Source organism: Zonotrichia leucophrys, chromosome 9 (assembly GCF_028769735.1).
Source record: "Zonotrichia leucophrys gambelii isolate GWCS_2022_RI chromosome 9, RI_Zleu_2.0, whole genome shotgun sequence".
Taxonomy (NCBI): Eukaryota; Metazoa; Chordata; class Aves; order Passeriformes; family Passerellidae; genus Zonotrichia; species Zonotrichia leucophrys.
In genome coordinates, this window is record NC_088179.1 from 24,041,917 (window position 1) to 24,057,015 (window position 15,099).

Sequence of the window (15,099 nt, forward strand, 5' to 3'; positions counted from 1 at the left end):
ACTGGGGCAGGAGCCTGAAGGGCTCAGCAGTGAAACTCAAACGGGAACTGCAGGGCTGGGAATGCAGCCTGGAGGGCACAGCAGAGCAGCTCCTCCTCCCACCAGAACGGGGCAGAGTTCAAGAGAAGCAGAAGAGCAAAATTCAATTTAATTCTCTCCCTCCCAGCAGTGGGGGCAGCTTTGCCTTTGGATCCTCAAAGAGAAGCTTCCCTCAAACTCTCCACCCTTCTCAGGGGATAAAATATCCCAACAACCCCCAAAGGCAGCAACAGAACCCTCAACAAGCAAAAACCACAGGGGGCAGCGTCCAGTGGAAGGTTTTATTTAAAAACACCCAAAATTGACAATTCTGCAGGAAAACCAGCCAGCCAAGCCTCAGTGCTGGCTCTGAGGAGCCAGCAAGCACCAGTAAAACCAGCACAGCCCAGGGCAGGGAGCCCCAAGCTGCTGCTCTGCTTTTCTCCTTCAGAATCCAAACTTTCACCCAAAAGGTCCTTCAGGAAAATGAGTTTTCCAGGGACATCAAAGAAATCTCCACTGAAAAGTCTCTTTTAAAACCAACTTTAAGACTGTGAGCTCTGCTTAAATTAAAAAGATTAAATTAAGAATATTCTACATCAAATGCAGCATTTTTATCCTACCAGACTCCTCCATCTGCAGCCAAACACAGGCAAAGGCTCCTGAGCTTTTTGTGGCACACAGAATTCCCTGGAGCCATCCCAGGAACATTCCCCATTCCTGGGGCTCCACAAACCTCCTGTACAGCAAGATCTGCTCTCTTCAGGGATAATTCATCTAATTACCTGGAGGAGTAATTAAACCAAAGCAAAGGGCACTCTGCAGGAGCTCTGGGAACTGAATGAAATGAAATGAAATTCCCACTGAAACCATGGGAAAATGATGACTTCCAGCATGGAATTCAAGGCTTTTCCCTCTGGAAGCAAAACTCAGTTCTTGTTTTAACTCTTTTTATAGCTTTTAGTCATTAACTCTTAAAAACAAATCAGTTTTCACATTATTCAGGCTTGGAGAGGTTATTGCTGTTCCTGCCCTGGGACAAATTCCAAGGTGAACAATTTTGTCCTTCTGGAGTTGGAGATTCCTCTGCAATACTCACTTGGGAGTTTTCCTCACCTCCTTCTCTCAGGAAAACAAATCAGAGCAACGAAGGTTTCCCAGAGAGCTGGGAACCCCCACCTCCATCCAGGCTCACCCCAATTCAGTGATTGAATTTTCCAATTTCACAGCCAGAGATGAAACCCTGGCCTGGCTCAGCTACTCACGGAGGGTGTGAGGCTGCAGCAGCCACTCAGGGGTTCCACCAGAGCCACAGTTCCCACCAGGATCTCTGCACTGCCCGGGCACGAGGAGTTTGAGGCAATATTTCAAATCTAGGATCTAGGCTGGAGCTCTGTGGCCCAGGAAATTCAGATATTGCTGCTCCTCCAAGGGCCAAGCTGCTATTTCAGCACACTTCTGTGGGCCAGGGTTGAGAAACAGGAGGAGTAATGAGCTGGGAGCTGCAAAAAAATAAAATTAAGACATTCCTCAGCTTCTGAGGTGGGCCAGCCTTTGATCCCTTTCCTTCATTCCACTTTTAATTATTGGGAGATTTCTTTCTGAGACAAAGTCCCAGAATTTCACTCAGAGGTGCAGCTGCTGGCTGTTAAAACCAGGCAAACTCGTTAAATAAACCCCTGATTATTCTGGTTTTGGATTGTCTGTGACCCCCTGTTGGTAATACCTGAGCTCCAAGCCTGGACAGGTATTTATTCCTTAAACTAAAGGCATCAGCTTTTGGCAGCAATTTTGCCAAATCATCTTCGTTCTGCCTTCTGAGCCTCTCCTGCTCTTCTGCTCTGCAAAAGAAAAGTGGCACAAAGGTGTTTGCCCTGGGGGAAAACCTGCCCAGCAGGGAACTGTTGGAATATTATTTAATATTGTTCTTTTAATAGCTAGGAAATGTTCTGGGGTATCAGGTGAATGAGTATGAGATCCATAATTCAGTGTAAATAAAGAGAGAGGCTGATTTCTGCAGGTTCCTTTTATTTCAGTCCAAGATTTCAGTAGAAAGAGAAACCTTTTGGTTTTTCCCAGATTACAACGTGCTCAGGGAGTTCTGTAACAACTTTTCTATCTATTAAACAAACTTTCATCCTTAAAATAAACATTACGATACAAAGAGAATCCAGAAGGCAATAAAAGACTGCTCAGCAGTCTCAGAGTTCAGAAATCTACAAAAAAACAAAAGTCCCTTTGAGCATCTGTGGCTCTTTTTGCATTGTGTTGAAAGGACACAACCCCAAAGCTGGAAATACATTGAAAAAGTGGATTTTGCATTTTGACAGTGACAGAAGCAGCAGCAGTGAGCTGTGGGAGCTCTGGGTGAGAACACAAAAATGCTTTTTTGCTCCAAGGGGCTCTGAGCTTCCCTCCAGGTGGGCAGCAAGCTCAGCCCAGCAGGAAAAGGAATTTTGGCATTGCTGGAACACAGCAGGGGCTGAGGCAGGGCTGGAACCCCAGAGATCTTCCAGAGAGCCCCAGAGCAGCCCCAGCCCTGCTGCTGGAGCTCCCACCTGCGGGGCTTTGCTACTCAACTTTCCTTTCTGAAAGAAACAGGGGACAACAATTACTGCAAACCCTGGCCTGGGGCAGCCAGACCCCACAGAATCCCTGGATTGTTACACAGGGGTGACAAACACTGAGATGGGACATCCCAAACCCCACAGAATCCCTGGATTGTTACACAGGGGTGACAAACACTGAGATGGGGCAGCCCAGATCCCACAGAATCCTTGGATTGTTACACAGGGGTGACAAACACTGAGATGGAGCAGCCCAGACCCCACAGAATCCCTGGAATCACTGAATTGTTATACAAGGGTGACCCACACTGGATTTGGGACATCCCAAACGCCACAGAATCCCTGGAATCACTGAATTGTTACACAAGGGTGACCCACACTGGATTTGGGACATCCCAAATCCCACAGAATCCCTGGGATTGTTACACAGGGGTGACAAACACTGAGATGGGACAGCCCAAACCCCACAGAATCCTTGGATTGTTACAAAAGGGTGACAAACACTGAGATGGGACAGCCCAAACCCCACAGAATCCCTGGAATTGTTACACAGGGGTGACCCACACTGGATTTGGGACATCCCAAACCCCACAGAATCCCTGGATTGTTACACAGGGGTGACAAACACTGAGATGGGGCAGCCCAAATCCCACAGAATCCTTGGATTGTTACACAAGGATAATAAACACTGAGATGGGGCAGCCCAAACCCCACAGAATCTCTAAATTGTTACACAGGGATAACAAAGACTGAGATGGAGCAGCCCAGACCCCACAGAATCCCTGGAATCACTGAATTGTTACACAAGGGTGACACACACTGGATTTGGGACATCCCAGACCCCACAGAATCCTTGGATTGTTACACAGGGGTGACAAACATTGAGATGGAGCAGCCCAGATCCCATAGAATCCTGGATTGTTACAAAAGGGTGACAAACACTGAGATGGGGCAGCCCAGATCCCACAGAATCCTTGGATTGTTACACAGGGGTGACAAACACTGAGATGGGGCAGCCCAGACCCCACAGAATCCCTGGGATTGTTACACAGGGGTGACAAACACTGAGATGGGACAGCCCAAATCCCACAGAATCCCTGGATTGTTACACAAGGATAACAAACACTGAGATGGGGCAGCCCAAACCCCACAGAATCCCTGGGATTGTTACACAGGGGTGACAAACACTGAGATGGGACAGCCCAAACCCCACAGAATCCCTGGAATCACTGAATTGTTACACAGGAGTGACAAACATTAAGATGGGACATCCCAAAACCCACAGAATCCCTGAGTTGTTACACAAGGGTGACAAACACTGAGATGGGACAGCCCAAACCCCACAGAATCCCTGAATTGTTACACAGGGGTGACCCACACTGGATTTGGGACATCCCAAACCCCACAGAATCCCTGAATTGTTACACAGGGGTGACAAACACTGAGATGGGACAGCCCAAATCCCACAGAATCCCTGGGATTGTTACACAGGGGTGACAAACATTGAGATGGGACAGCCCAGACCCCACAGAATCCCTGGGATTGTTACACAAGGGTGACAAACACTGAGATGGGACAGCCCAGATCCCACAGAATCCTTGGATTGTTACACAGGGGTGACAAACACTGAGATGGGACAGCCCAAACCCCACAGAATCCCTGAATTGTTACAAAAGGGTGACAAACACTGAGATGGGACAGCCCAAACCCCACAGAACCCCTGGAATCACTGAATTGTTACACAGGAATGACAAACACTGGATTTGGGACATCCCAAACCCCACAGAATTTACACAAGGATAATAAACACTGAGATGGAGCATCCCAGACCCCACAGAATCCCTGGATTGTTACACAGGAGTGACAGACACTGAGATGGGACAGCCCAAATCCCATAGAATCCTTGGATTGTTACACAAGGATAATAAACACTGAGATGGGGCAGCCCAGATCCCATAGAATCCCTGGATTGTTACAAAAGGGTGACAAACACTGAGATGGGACAGCCCATGTCCCACAGAATCCCTGGGATTGTTACACAAGGGTGACCCACACTGGATTTGGGACATCCCAAACCCCACAGAATCCCTGAATTGTTACACAAGGATAATAAACACTGGGCTGGCACATCCCAGACCCCACAGAATCCCTGGAATCACTGAATTGTTACACAAGGGTGACACACACTGGATTTGGGACATCCCAAACCCCATCAGTGCTGTGATTTAGGCTCAAACCACCACATTTTGTATCACATTTCAGTTTGAGGCCACTGAAATAAATGAAGGCAAAGAGGGACAGAGCCAGGAAAGGACACCTGGATAATGCTGCCTCAAATATTGACTCACAGGAGGCAGGATATGAAATCCTGAAACAGACTAAAGAAAATAAATCCACCAGAAATCAGACTGGAGAAATGATCTCCTTAATCCCTGCAGGACAAACCCTTCCCAAGGCAGTGACATTTGCTGGCTCTGTACTTACTCAGAAGCAGCTGCCTTCTGCAGTTTTGCCCTTTTCTTTGCAGACCAGTTGAGATCCCCACCTGTAAGAGCAGCAATGGGCACTGAGACCTTTAAAGCTGAGCTTTGGGATCAACACTGCCCCAGGAGCTGTCAGGGCACTGGGAAAGCACAAGAATGGTTTCACAGAGGTACAAACTGAGGAGCAGCTGCAGACTCACCTGTGAGGTGATTCACAAAGTACAGCATGACCACAGCCAGCAGTGACACTGCAAAGGCAAAGGGACAGCTTAGCTGACCATAAATGAACAGGTTTGACCCCAGATCTTCATGGTGGCTCTGACTCAGAGGAGTTTCTGCTTTTGTAAATCTCCCTGTGCTCACAGCACGTGGTAATTCAGAAAGGACTTGAAAATTAATCTTATAATTTACACTTTAAAAAGCATTATTTGTCTATTTTTACTCAACTTTTTAAACACTGAAACTCTCCAAGCCCCAAGCACTTCACTGGCTGTGAGCTCACCCCACCAGTGCCCCAGCTGGCACCTCTAGAACAGGAATGGTTTCTGTTTTCCAGGGAAATGAACCAGAGAGCCCCATGGAGCTCCCTGAGCCCGCTCCCACACTCACAGCAAACACAGGCACTGAAGAAAACCTCCAGGAACAGGTATCCCCTGGTGTCCAGGATCATGCCAGCTGCTATGGCAATCACTGCCAGGCCCAGGTTCTGGATGGACTGCATGCTGGGACAGAGCAGGAACAGCAGGGATTGCTTTTCTCAGGAAAATGGATTTTCATTTCCCCAGTGGCACTGAGCCCATGGGAGCTGCACTGTCCCCATTTGCTGGGACATGGGGAAGCTCCTGTGCCTCCCCCTCTGTCCCAACCCCATCCCAGAGCAGCCAGGAGCCCCTGGAACCAGCACTGGGCTGGATCTGCTCAGCCTCAGTGGTCCCAGAGTGCCAGGGACCAGGGGTGCTGTGGGATGGAAGGACCTCAAAGCTCCCCCAGTGCCAGGGCAGGGTCAGCCTGGCCTGGGACACTGCCAGGGATCCAGGCTCTGGGAACCCCAGCCCAGCCCCTCCTCAGCCTCCCAGGGAGGAATTCCTTCCCAGTGTCCCATCTCAATCTCTCCTTGAGTTTAAAATCATTCCCCTTTGTCCTGGCACTGCAGCTCCTTGTTCAAGGTCCTTCTCTTGTAGGTTCCTTTCCCTGGAATTCCCAGTTTCCAGTCTCCCACCCATCCCTGCCCTGTGGCAGTGGGAGCCATTCCCTGGGTCCTGTCCCCAGCCCCTCCCCAGCTCTCCTGTAGGCTCCCTTTACCAGAATCCCCAATTCCCAATCTCCCACCCATCCCTGTCCCTCCCTGTCCTGTTCCCAGTCCCTCCCCAGCTCTCCTGCAGGCTCCTTTCCCTGGAATCCCCAATTCCCAATCTCCCATCCATCCCTGTGCCCTGTCCCCAGCCCCTCCCCAGCTCTCCTGTAGGTTCCTTTCCCTGGAATTCCCAATTCCCAATCTCCCACCCATCCCTGTGTCCTGTCCCTCCATCCCTTGTCCCCAGCCCCTCCCCAGCTCTCCTGCAGGCTCCCTTTACCAGAATCCCCAATTCCCAATCTCCCACCCATCCCTGTGTCCTGTCCCTGTGTCCTGTCCCTCCATCCCTTGTCCCCAGCCCCTCCCCAGCTCTCCTGCAGGTTCCTTTCCCTGGAATCCCCTCCCAGCCAGGAATTCCCAATCTCCCATCCATCCCTGTGCCCTGTCCTTCCATCCCTTGTCCCCAGTCCCTCCCCAGCTCTCCTGCAGGCTCCCTCCCCTGGAATCCCCAATTCCCAATCTCCCACCCATCCCTGCCCTGTCCCTGTGTCCTGTCCCTCCATGCCTTGTCCCCAGCCCCTCCCCAGCTCTCCTGCAGGCTCCCTTCACTGGAATCCCCAATTCCCAATCTCCCACCCATCCCTGTGCCCTGTCCTTCCATTCCTTGTCCCCAGTCCCTCCCCAGATCTCCTGTTGGTTCCTTTCCCTGGAATCCCCAATTCCCAATCTCCCATCCATGTCCCTGTGTCCTGTCCCTCCATCCCTTGTCCTCAGTCCCTCTCCAGCTCTCCTGGAGGCTCCTTTCCCTGGAATCCCCTCCCAGCCAGGAATTCCCAATCTCCCACCCATCCCTGCCCTGTTCCCAGCCCCTCCCCAGCTCTCCTGCAAAGGAATCCCCAATTCCCAATCTCCCACCCATCCCTGCCCTGTCCCTCCATCCCTTGTCCCCAGTCCCTCCCCAGCTCTCCTGCAGGCTCCCTTCACTGGAATCCCCAATTCCCAATCTCCCATCCATCCCTGTGTCCTGTCCCTCCATCCCTTGTCCCCAGTCCCTCCCCAGCTCTCCTGTAGGTTCCTTTCCCTGGAATCCCCAGTTCCCAATCTCCCACCCATCCCTGCCCGTTCCCAGTCCCTCCCCAGCTCTCCTGCAGGGTCCCTTTACCAGAATCCCCAATTCCCAATCTCCCACCCATCCCTGCCCTGTCCCAGCCCCTGCTCCCCTGCAGGGTGCACAGTCCCCGTCCCTGCCATACTCACAAGCCATAGGCAGTTCCCAGCTGGTGCTCGGGGACCACAAAGGCCACCATGGGCCACAGGGCACAGGCCAGCAGGGAATAGGCCACGCCCAGCAGGCACTGGGGACACGGGGACAGGGGGACAGGTCACAGCAGGGCCCCCCCAAACCCACACACCCCTCCCTTCCTCCCACAAGGAGCTCAAGTAACGCTCTGTGCAGTAAAATTGTAAATAAATATCCACACCCGGAGCTTCTTCCAGGAATGGGCCCTAAAATTAACTCTGTTCATTTAAATTAATTCATGAATGAGCACCCAGGGCTGCACCTCACTGGAAAAATGCTTGAAAAGCAAAGTTTGTAATCCCTGCCCCAGTGGTGAGCACCATCATCCTCAGCTCCACACAAACATTTCAGGAAATCTGCCCTCAATAATGCAGATTCTGACTGAGGTTCCAACCAGCACAGTACAGGCAGTTTGAGTAACAGTAATAAGCTTCAGAAATAAAATAAAAGAACAGTATTTAGGAGAAAAGTTTGGATAATAGTAATAAACTTCAGAAATAAAATAAAAGAACAGTATTTAGGAGAAAAGTTTGGATAATAGTAATAAACTTCAGAAATAAACTAAAAGAACAATTTTTAGGAGAAAAGTGAGCAGTTTGAGTAATAGTAATAAACTTCAGAAATAAACTAAAAGAACAATTTTTAGGAGAAAAGTGAGCAGTTTGGATAACAGTAATAACCTTCAGAAATAAACTAAAAGAACAATTTTTAGGAGAAAAGTGAGCACCTGGCACAGGAATTTAGTAACACAGTGAGGAATCTTTTGCACCTCACAATACTCACAATAATTCAGTGCCAACTCCATTGCTTATTTTATATTTACGAAATAAATATTTGCTATTTTATTTCTATTTAGGGCTGAATCCCAGAAATAAATATTTGATTTTTTTTTCTATTTGAGGCTAAATCCCATTATAAATATTTGGTATTTTATTTCCATTTAGGGCTGAATCCCAGAAATAAATATTTGCTATTTTATTTCTATTTAGGGCTAAATCCCAGAAATAAATATTTGATTTTTTTTCCTATTTAAGACTAAATCCCATTATAAGTATTTGGTATTTTATTTCCATTTAGGGCTGAATCCCAGAAATAAATATTTGCTATTCTATATCTATTTAGATTTAAATCCCAGAAATAAATATTTGATTTTTTTTTCTATTTGAGGCTAAATCCCATTATAAATATTTGGTACTTTACTTCCATTTAGGGCTGAATCCCAGAAATAAATATTTGCTATTCTATATCTATTTAGGTTTAAATCCCAGAAATAAATATTTGATTTTTTTTTTCTATTTAAGGCTAAATCCCATTATAAATATTTGCTATTTTATTTCTATTGAGGTCTAAATCCCAGAAATAAATATTTGCTATTCTATATCTATTTAGGTTTAAATCCCAGAAATAAATATTTGATTTTTTTTTTCTATTTAAGGCTAAATCCCATTATAAATGTTTGGTATTTTATTTCCATTTAGGGCTGAATCCCAGAAATAAATATTTGCTATTCTATATCTATTTAGGTTTAAATCCCAGAAATAAATATTTGATTTTTTTTTTTCTATTTAAGGCTAAATCCCATTATAAACGTTTGGTATTTTATTTCCATTTAGGGCTGAATCTCAGAAATAAATACTTGCTATTTTATTTCTATTTAGGGCTAAATCCCAGAAATAAATATTTGATTTTTTTTTTCTATTAAAGGCTAAATCCCATTATAAATGTTTGGTATTTTATTTCCATTTAGGGCTGAATCCCAGAAATAAATACTTGCTATTTTATTTCTATTTAGGGCTAAATCCCAGAAATAAATATTTGATTTTTTTTCCTATTTAAGACTAAATCCCATTATAAGTATTTGGTATTTTATTTCCATTTAGGGCTGAATCCCAGAAATAAATACTTGCTATTTTATTTCTATTTAGGGCTAAATCCCAGAATTCAGTATTCAATATTTGATTTCTGTTTATTGTGAGTTACCATGGCTATCCAGGGGTTCCAGAAGGTGAAGGCCAGCATGATGTGTGAGGCCAGCGTGGTGACCACAGCACACAGCACCCAGATGATGTTCTTGCCAACCTTATCCACCAGCAGGCCAAACACTGGGGACATGGGGGCTGAGATGATGTACACGATGCTGCAGCAGAGGGAAATTCAGATTTAACACCCCCAGGGTTTGTTAACTCCAAGGCCAGAAGGAAAAAGCACCCCACAAAAAATCCCAGGAATTCAGAATTCCCAAAGGGTTTGAGGACGTGAAGTGCTCAGCATCCACCAGTGACAGACTCAGGGCCCAGAAGTTTCCTTGTGGGGTTTTACTGCTTTGGGCTTTGGCCACGTCACAAATTCACCCTCAGACTGCCCAAACTGAGTTCCTTTAGTGCTGTTATTAAACTGCTTTTATCACTCAGAAAAGAATAATTAAACACTAAAATAAAACCCTCCAGAGCTTTTTCTTCCCAGTGTGAACATCTGTTTTTAATAAAAACCACATCCACATTTCCCAGTTATTCCTTGGGTTGTGTGAAATTATTTCTCCACTTAAATGCAGCTCAGAGGAGAGCCCAAATCTCTTCCCACCTGCCCAGAACCCAAAAATCCATCCCAAACCCTGGTAGTGTCCTTACTAAATCAAGCACAATGTACCTGTTGATTGCACTGGCTTCTTGAGGGGAAAACTGGAATTTTTCAATAAAGAAAACCCTGAGGGAAGGAAAAAAAAAATTTAGGAAAATGCAGACTTGAAGGACGTGAAATCGAAATTAAGTTAGACAAAGACATGAGAATCTCATTTACAAAAATATTAAATAGAGCTTTGACATAAATATCCCAGATTTTTGTCTATAATTAATTTAGGAGCTTGCTGTCAAACTCCACAGATTTTAATTTAAGGATCATTCAAATTACACTTTGGGGAACACATGAAAAGTCCATAACCAACATTTAACCCAAATAATGAAGTACTGGCTTGTCAATATGGAAGGAATCCTACAGGACCCCAAATTCCACCCCATGTTTTAAACCTGCATCCAGTTTTCATCAGGAAATCAAACATTCCTCGTGGCCCTGAGTTTGTAATTCCCAAAGAATGTGAAGTTTTTAAGCATTTGGGTGACAAGCCTGGCCAAATTCCCAGGGAAGGGCTGGAAAAGGTGAGTGGCACTTACTTGCCCAGGCCAATGAAAGGGAAAACTGCAGCGTAGTAACAGACACAGATGACAAAGATGAGCCACAAGGACAGGGAGAAATCCTTCACATCTGTCAGCTTGATCACCTCTCCTGCAGGGGACACAGCATGGCAGCAGCCAGGATGGGAGAGCACCCAGTGATCCCAAACCCCTCCTGCCCCACAGCCCTGCCTGCAGGGTAAAGGTCCCTTCCCTCCAAACCCATCTGCGATTCCACTGGAGCTCAAGTTTTGTTTATTTTTCATTTCCCTGAGCTGTCCCACATGGAAAAGCCAACCCAGCACACACTGACAGGGAGGAGCTCCATGGTTCTGCACCCCTGCCAAAGGAAATCAACTCTAAGAAAACACAGAACCAGTGGCACAAATTGGTGCAAGCTTTTGTTTTTATAAATAAAGCAGCTGGCAGAGCATCTGCCTGCTGAGCTGGTGTTCAAAACTAGAACTCCATGTCAAAATGGGCTAAATAGCTGGTGCATTCCAGGAAGGCTCAGCCCCAGCCCAGCCCCAGCACTCACCTGTTTTGCCCTGCTCCTTACAGAGCAGCCTCTCTGCCCTCCTGTCCAGGTAAGCCAGGATCAGAGCACAGCTCAGTGAGAACACACAGGTGACCCCACCTGCAGAAGGCAACACCCCATGGTCAGCTCACAACTCCAGCAGGGATTTGGGTTTGCAGCCCGATCAGAGCAGGTTTTGTTTGGTATTTTATAAATATTTGGTATTTATAAAACTGGACATGTCAGGCACACCAAGTTTAGCACCAGCTCCCAGGCTGAAGAGCTGCACAGGTGTAAAACAGAACCTGCCTTGGAGCACAGACATGCACATGGATTTATTTTATTTTATTTTATTTCAATCATCACCATCACTCCCCCTCAGCTCCTCATCTGCCCCTGGCAGGAACAGAAACAAACCTGGCCTCATTCCCAACACCAACTCTCCATGCCCTTGGCTCTAAGGGAACACACCCCAAAATTGTTCAAATTCCCCTTTTACAATCAGATAACCACAGGCAAGCTTTGACACTCCTCAGAAAAGTTTCCAAGCCTGTCCTTTGCTCAGAGAATGTGAAATATTCCATCTGCACAAGACAAACTTGAATGTGACAACCTCAAAAATGCCCCAGCATTTCAGAAGCTGCAATAACCTGAGAGAAAATGAGAAGATGATGCAAAAGGTGCTGGAATTGCTCCTCTGAAGCTCAAACAGAGTTGTGCTGCTTTTAAGGGGTCAATAAATGTTTTTAAGTGATTAAAACCCAGACCATCACTGACCTATGAGCAGAGCCAGGCCGAGGGTGCTGGGACCAGCGTGGCCCAGGAGATCCTGCACTCTGGAGTAGATCCATCCCATAATGTTCATGTTCACCGTGCTCCCCTAGGCACAACAGAGCCATGTGAAGAACCCAGCACCTCCCAGCCCCAGGGATTCACCACGAGTGTTTATTATCAAAATGCCACCCAGGGGACAGCAGGGAAAAGCATCCAAGGGATTCCCTGCTGGGCTGGTAACAAATCCATCATTCCAACAAGGGTAAAACATCACAAATTGGAGTTTGGACAGGTCTGGAGGAGTTTTCACTGATGAGAAGTGCACAAATGCACGAGCTCATCCATCATTCCAACAAGGGTAAAACATCACAAATTGGAGTTTGGACAGGTCTGGAGGAGTTTTCACTGATGAGAAGTGCATAAATGCACGAGCTCATCAGCTGAGCTGAATTTAACAGAGTTGATCAAAGAGGATTCCCAGCTGCCAGGAGCAGGGAAAAGCCCCATTTGCCCTCCTTCTGTCCCCAGGGGAGGATCCATGGCTGCCACCAGTGCCACCCCCAGCCCCAGCAGGGTTACCCTGCAGTGGTGAAAGCCCCAAAAGGAGCCCCAAAGGAGCACCCAGCCCTTGTGGCCATGCCCACTCACAATCCTGGCCATGCTGAGCTGCAATCCAAACACCAGGTTGAGCTCCTTGCCCTTGAACCAGCTGACAGCATAGGTGTTCTGGGCCACGGCCAGGGACTCGCCCCCAATCCTGCAAAAGCAAACACAGCACTGCAAACAGGGCCTGGGGAGGGCAGGATCCCAGAGAAACCCCCGTGCACAGGCTGATGGTGCTGCTCTGTGTACACAGAAAGCAAAATGGAAATGCAGGGATTGCAGAACAATCCCAGAGGCTTTGATTCAGCAACTCCTGGGTTTGGTTTTCTAAGTTCCACAATGGAAAGAACTGGAGATCCTGCACTCCCCAGCTCCAGAGGGCTCAGAATGCTCAGTTCTGGATCCCCGTGGCAGCACTTTTCCAGGAGAGCTTTCCAGGGCTGGTTTTTGTAGTTTTCCAGATGGCCTTACCTCAAAGAGCACAAATCTGCCCTTCCAGACTCACCCAAAAATGAACCTGCCCACTTCCATCAGCCAGAAGGTGTTGAACAGGGCTCCCAGAGCAAAAACCACCTGCCCAGCAGCAAAGGAAAATGGTGAGGGTGCATTTCAGGCATGGGACAAGGCACAACTGGCTGAAAACAGGAACAAAAATGATTTTCCCTTCCCACACCCATTTCCTGCTCATTTTGGTTTTTGCTCCCTCTGCTGTTCAACATCTCCAGCCTGGCCCACCTGGGACTGTGCCATCCTCAACCAATTTCCCATCCAACACACAAAAACCTGGATCCTTCCCACAATTCCAGCCACATCCCAAGGTGAAACACAAATCCTTCCACAATTCCAGCCACATCCCAAGTGAAAATTTTCAGCACATCCAAGGTGAAGATCCTTCCACAATTTCAGCAACATCCAAGGTGAAATGTGGAATCCTTCCACAATTCCAGCCACATCCCAAGGTTCCCCTTCCCACCAGAGCCCAGGTTTCTCCCATTCCAGCTCTCTACAGTGAAACCCAACCTGCAGGCCCAGCCCACCCTCTGCTCCCTCCCTTGCACTCACCTGCCCAGCACACACAAAGATGCTGAATATTACAGTGCCCAGCCTGCAAAGAGAATAAAATCACTGCATGCACAACCAGAATTTCCTTACAAAACTCTATTTTAGACCTGCAGCAGGGAAACAAGGAGAGGTGGATGGGAAATGAAAAAGTCTGTGCCATAAATTGTGCAGCTCAATGATTCCCACAGAGAACAGGTGGTACAAGGTGCTGGTTTTGAAACAAATTAAGTTATAAAGGAAGGGAAGCTCATCTATATTATTAGAAAATCTTAAATTGAGTGGGAAAAAATATTGAAGAGGTTTCTTATACCCTTGAAAAGCTTTAGAATATAAAGTCTAAACCTCCCCTGCAGTTTTAGGCCAGGGTTCCCTGCACAGGAGAGGCACAAAGGCTGCACTCACCGGATCCCAAACACTCTGTCTATCAGGAAGCCCCCAAAGAAGCACAGCACCACGTTGGGCCACGAGTACCAGGCATAGAGTGCCATGAACTGGGCTGTGTTCACCTTCATGTCCTGCACAGCACAGGGGCAGGGGGAAAAAACGTTATTGCAGAGTCAGCATGCAGGAGGAGCCAAGCAGAAACAGCATTTCCTGTAATGCACACAATTCCTGATGGGCTGGGTGGAAAGGAATGATTTATAAAACCCAGGGACACCTTCTACAATCAGGGGGTGCCCCAAATGGCCTTGGGCACTGCCAGGGATGTGGGGCAGCCCCAGCTGCTCTGGGCACTGCCAGGGATGTGGGGCAGCCCCAGCTGCTCTGGGCACTGCCAGGGATGTGGGGCAGCCCCAGCTGCTCTGGGCACCCCGTGCCAGGGCCTGCCCACCTTCCCAGGGAACAATTCCTGCCCAAATCCCAGCTCCCATCTCCCTCTGCCCCCGGAATCCCTTCCCCGCTGCCCCGTTAGCCCATGCCCACACAGAATCTCACTCTCCGCGTTTTTCAAAGCGCCCTGAGCGCGACTCACCCGCTGGACCTGGGTCTGCAGCGCGGCCGGGTTGTCGTAGCAGAAGTAGCTGCCTGCGGGGAGAAGGGGACACCTCAGGGCTCTGTCCTAACCCCACACCCCAACCCCCCCCGGCACACGCAGTCCCCCGGGCCCGTCCCGCACCGAATCCCAGGAAGCACATGAGGGCCAGGACGAGCAGGCGGTGCGGGAGGCGGCGGGGGTCGCAGGCGGCGGGCAGGGCGCGGGGCGGGCCGGGGGAGCCGCCGCAGCCATCGCCGCCCTCAGCGCCCAGCAGCGCCCGCTGCTCCTCCGCCATCGCGCCCGCTCACGTGACCGCCCCGCACGTGACACCGCGCGAC

The 15,099-nt window shown here is 48.3% G+C and overlaps 1 protein-coding gene across 4 annotated transcripts; it reads right to left on the reverse strand.

The window, feature by feature from the left end:
- Window positions 1-306: 306 nt before the first annotated feature.
- On the reverse strand, window positions 307-15,060 carry MFSD1 (major facilitator superfamily domain containing 1). Of its 4 annotated transcripts, XM_064720901.1 has the most exons (17): window positions 14,903-15,060; window positions 14,759-14,811; window positions 14,188-14,300; window positions 13,786-13,828; window positions 13,229-13,296; window positions 12,769-12,877; window positions 12,124-12,226; window positions 11,368-11,466; window positions 10,830-10,941; window positions 10,309-10,365; window positions 9,643-9,799; window positions 7,620-7,717; window positions 5,678-5,790; window positions 5,269-5,316; window positions 5,070-5,130; window positions 1,745-1,859; window positions 307-1,520 (listed from the first exon to the last, which is right to left on the reverse strand). In XM_064720901.1, exons 1-17 carry the CDS (start codon window positions 15,054-15,056, stop codon window positions 1,461-1,463), a joined length of 1,563 nt encoding a protein of 520 aa, XP_064576971.1. In that variant the 5' UTR covers window positions 15,057-15,060; the 3' UTR covers window positions 307-1,460. The 4 variants fall into 4 exon arrangements, with proteins under 4 accessions (XP_064576971.1, XP_064576972.1, XP_064576973.1 ...); XM_064720902.1 differs by lacking the exon at window positions 1,745-1,859 and having other exon boundaries at window positions 14,903-15,059; XM_064720903.1 differs by lacking the exons at window positions 307-1,520; window positions 1,745-1,859 and adding an exon at window positions 2,030-2,606 and having other exon boundaries at window positions 14,903-15,059.
- Between the last annotated feature and the right edge of the window lie 39 nt (window positions 15,061-15,099).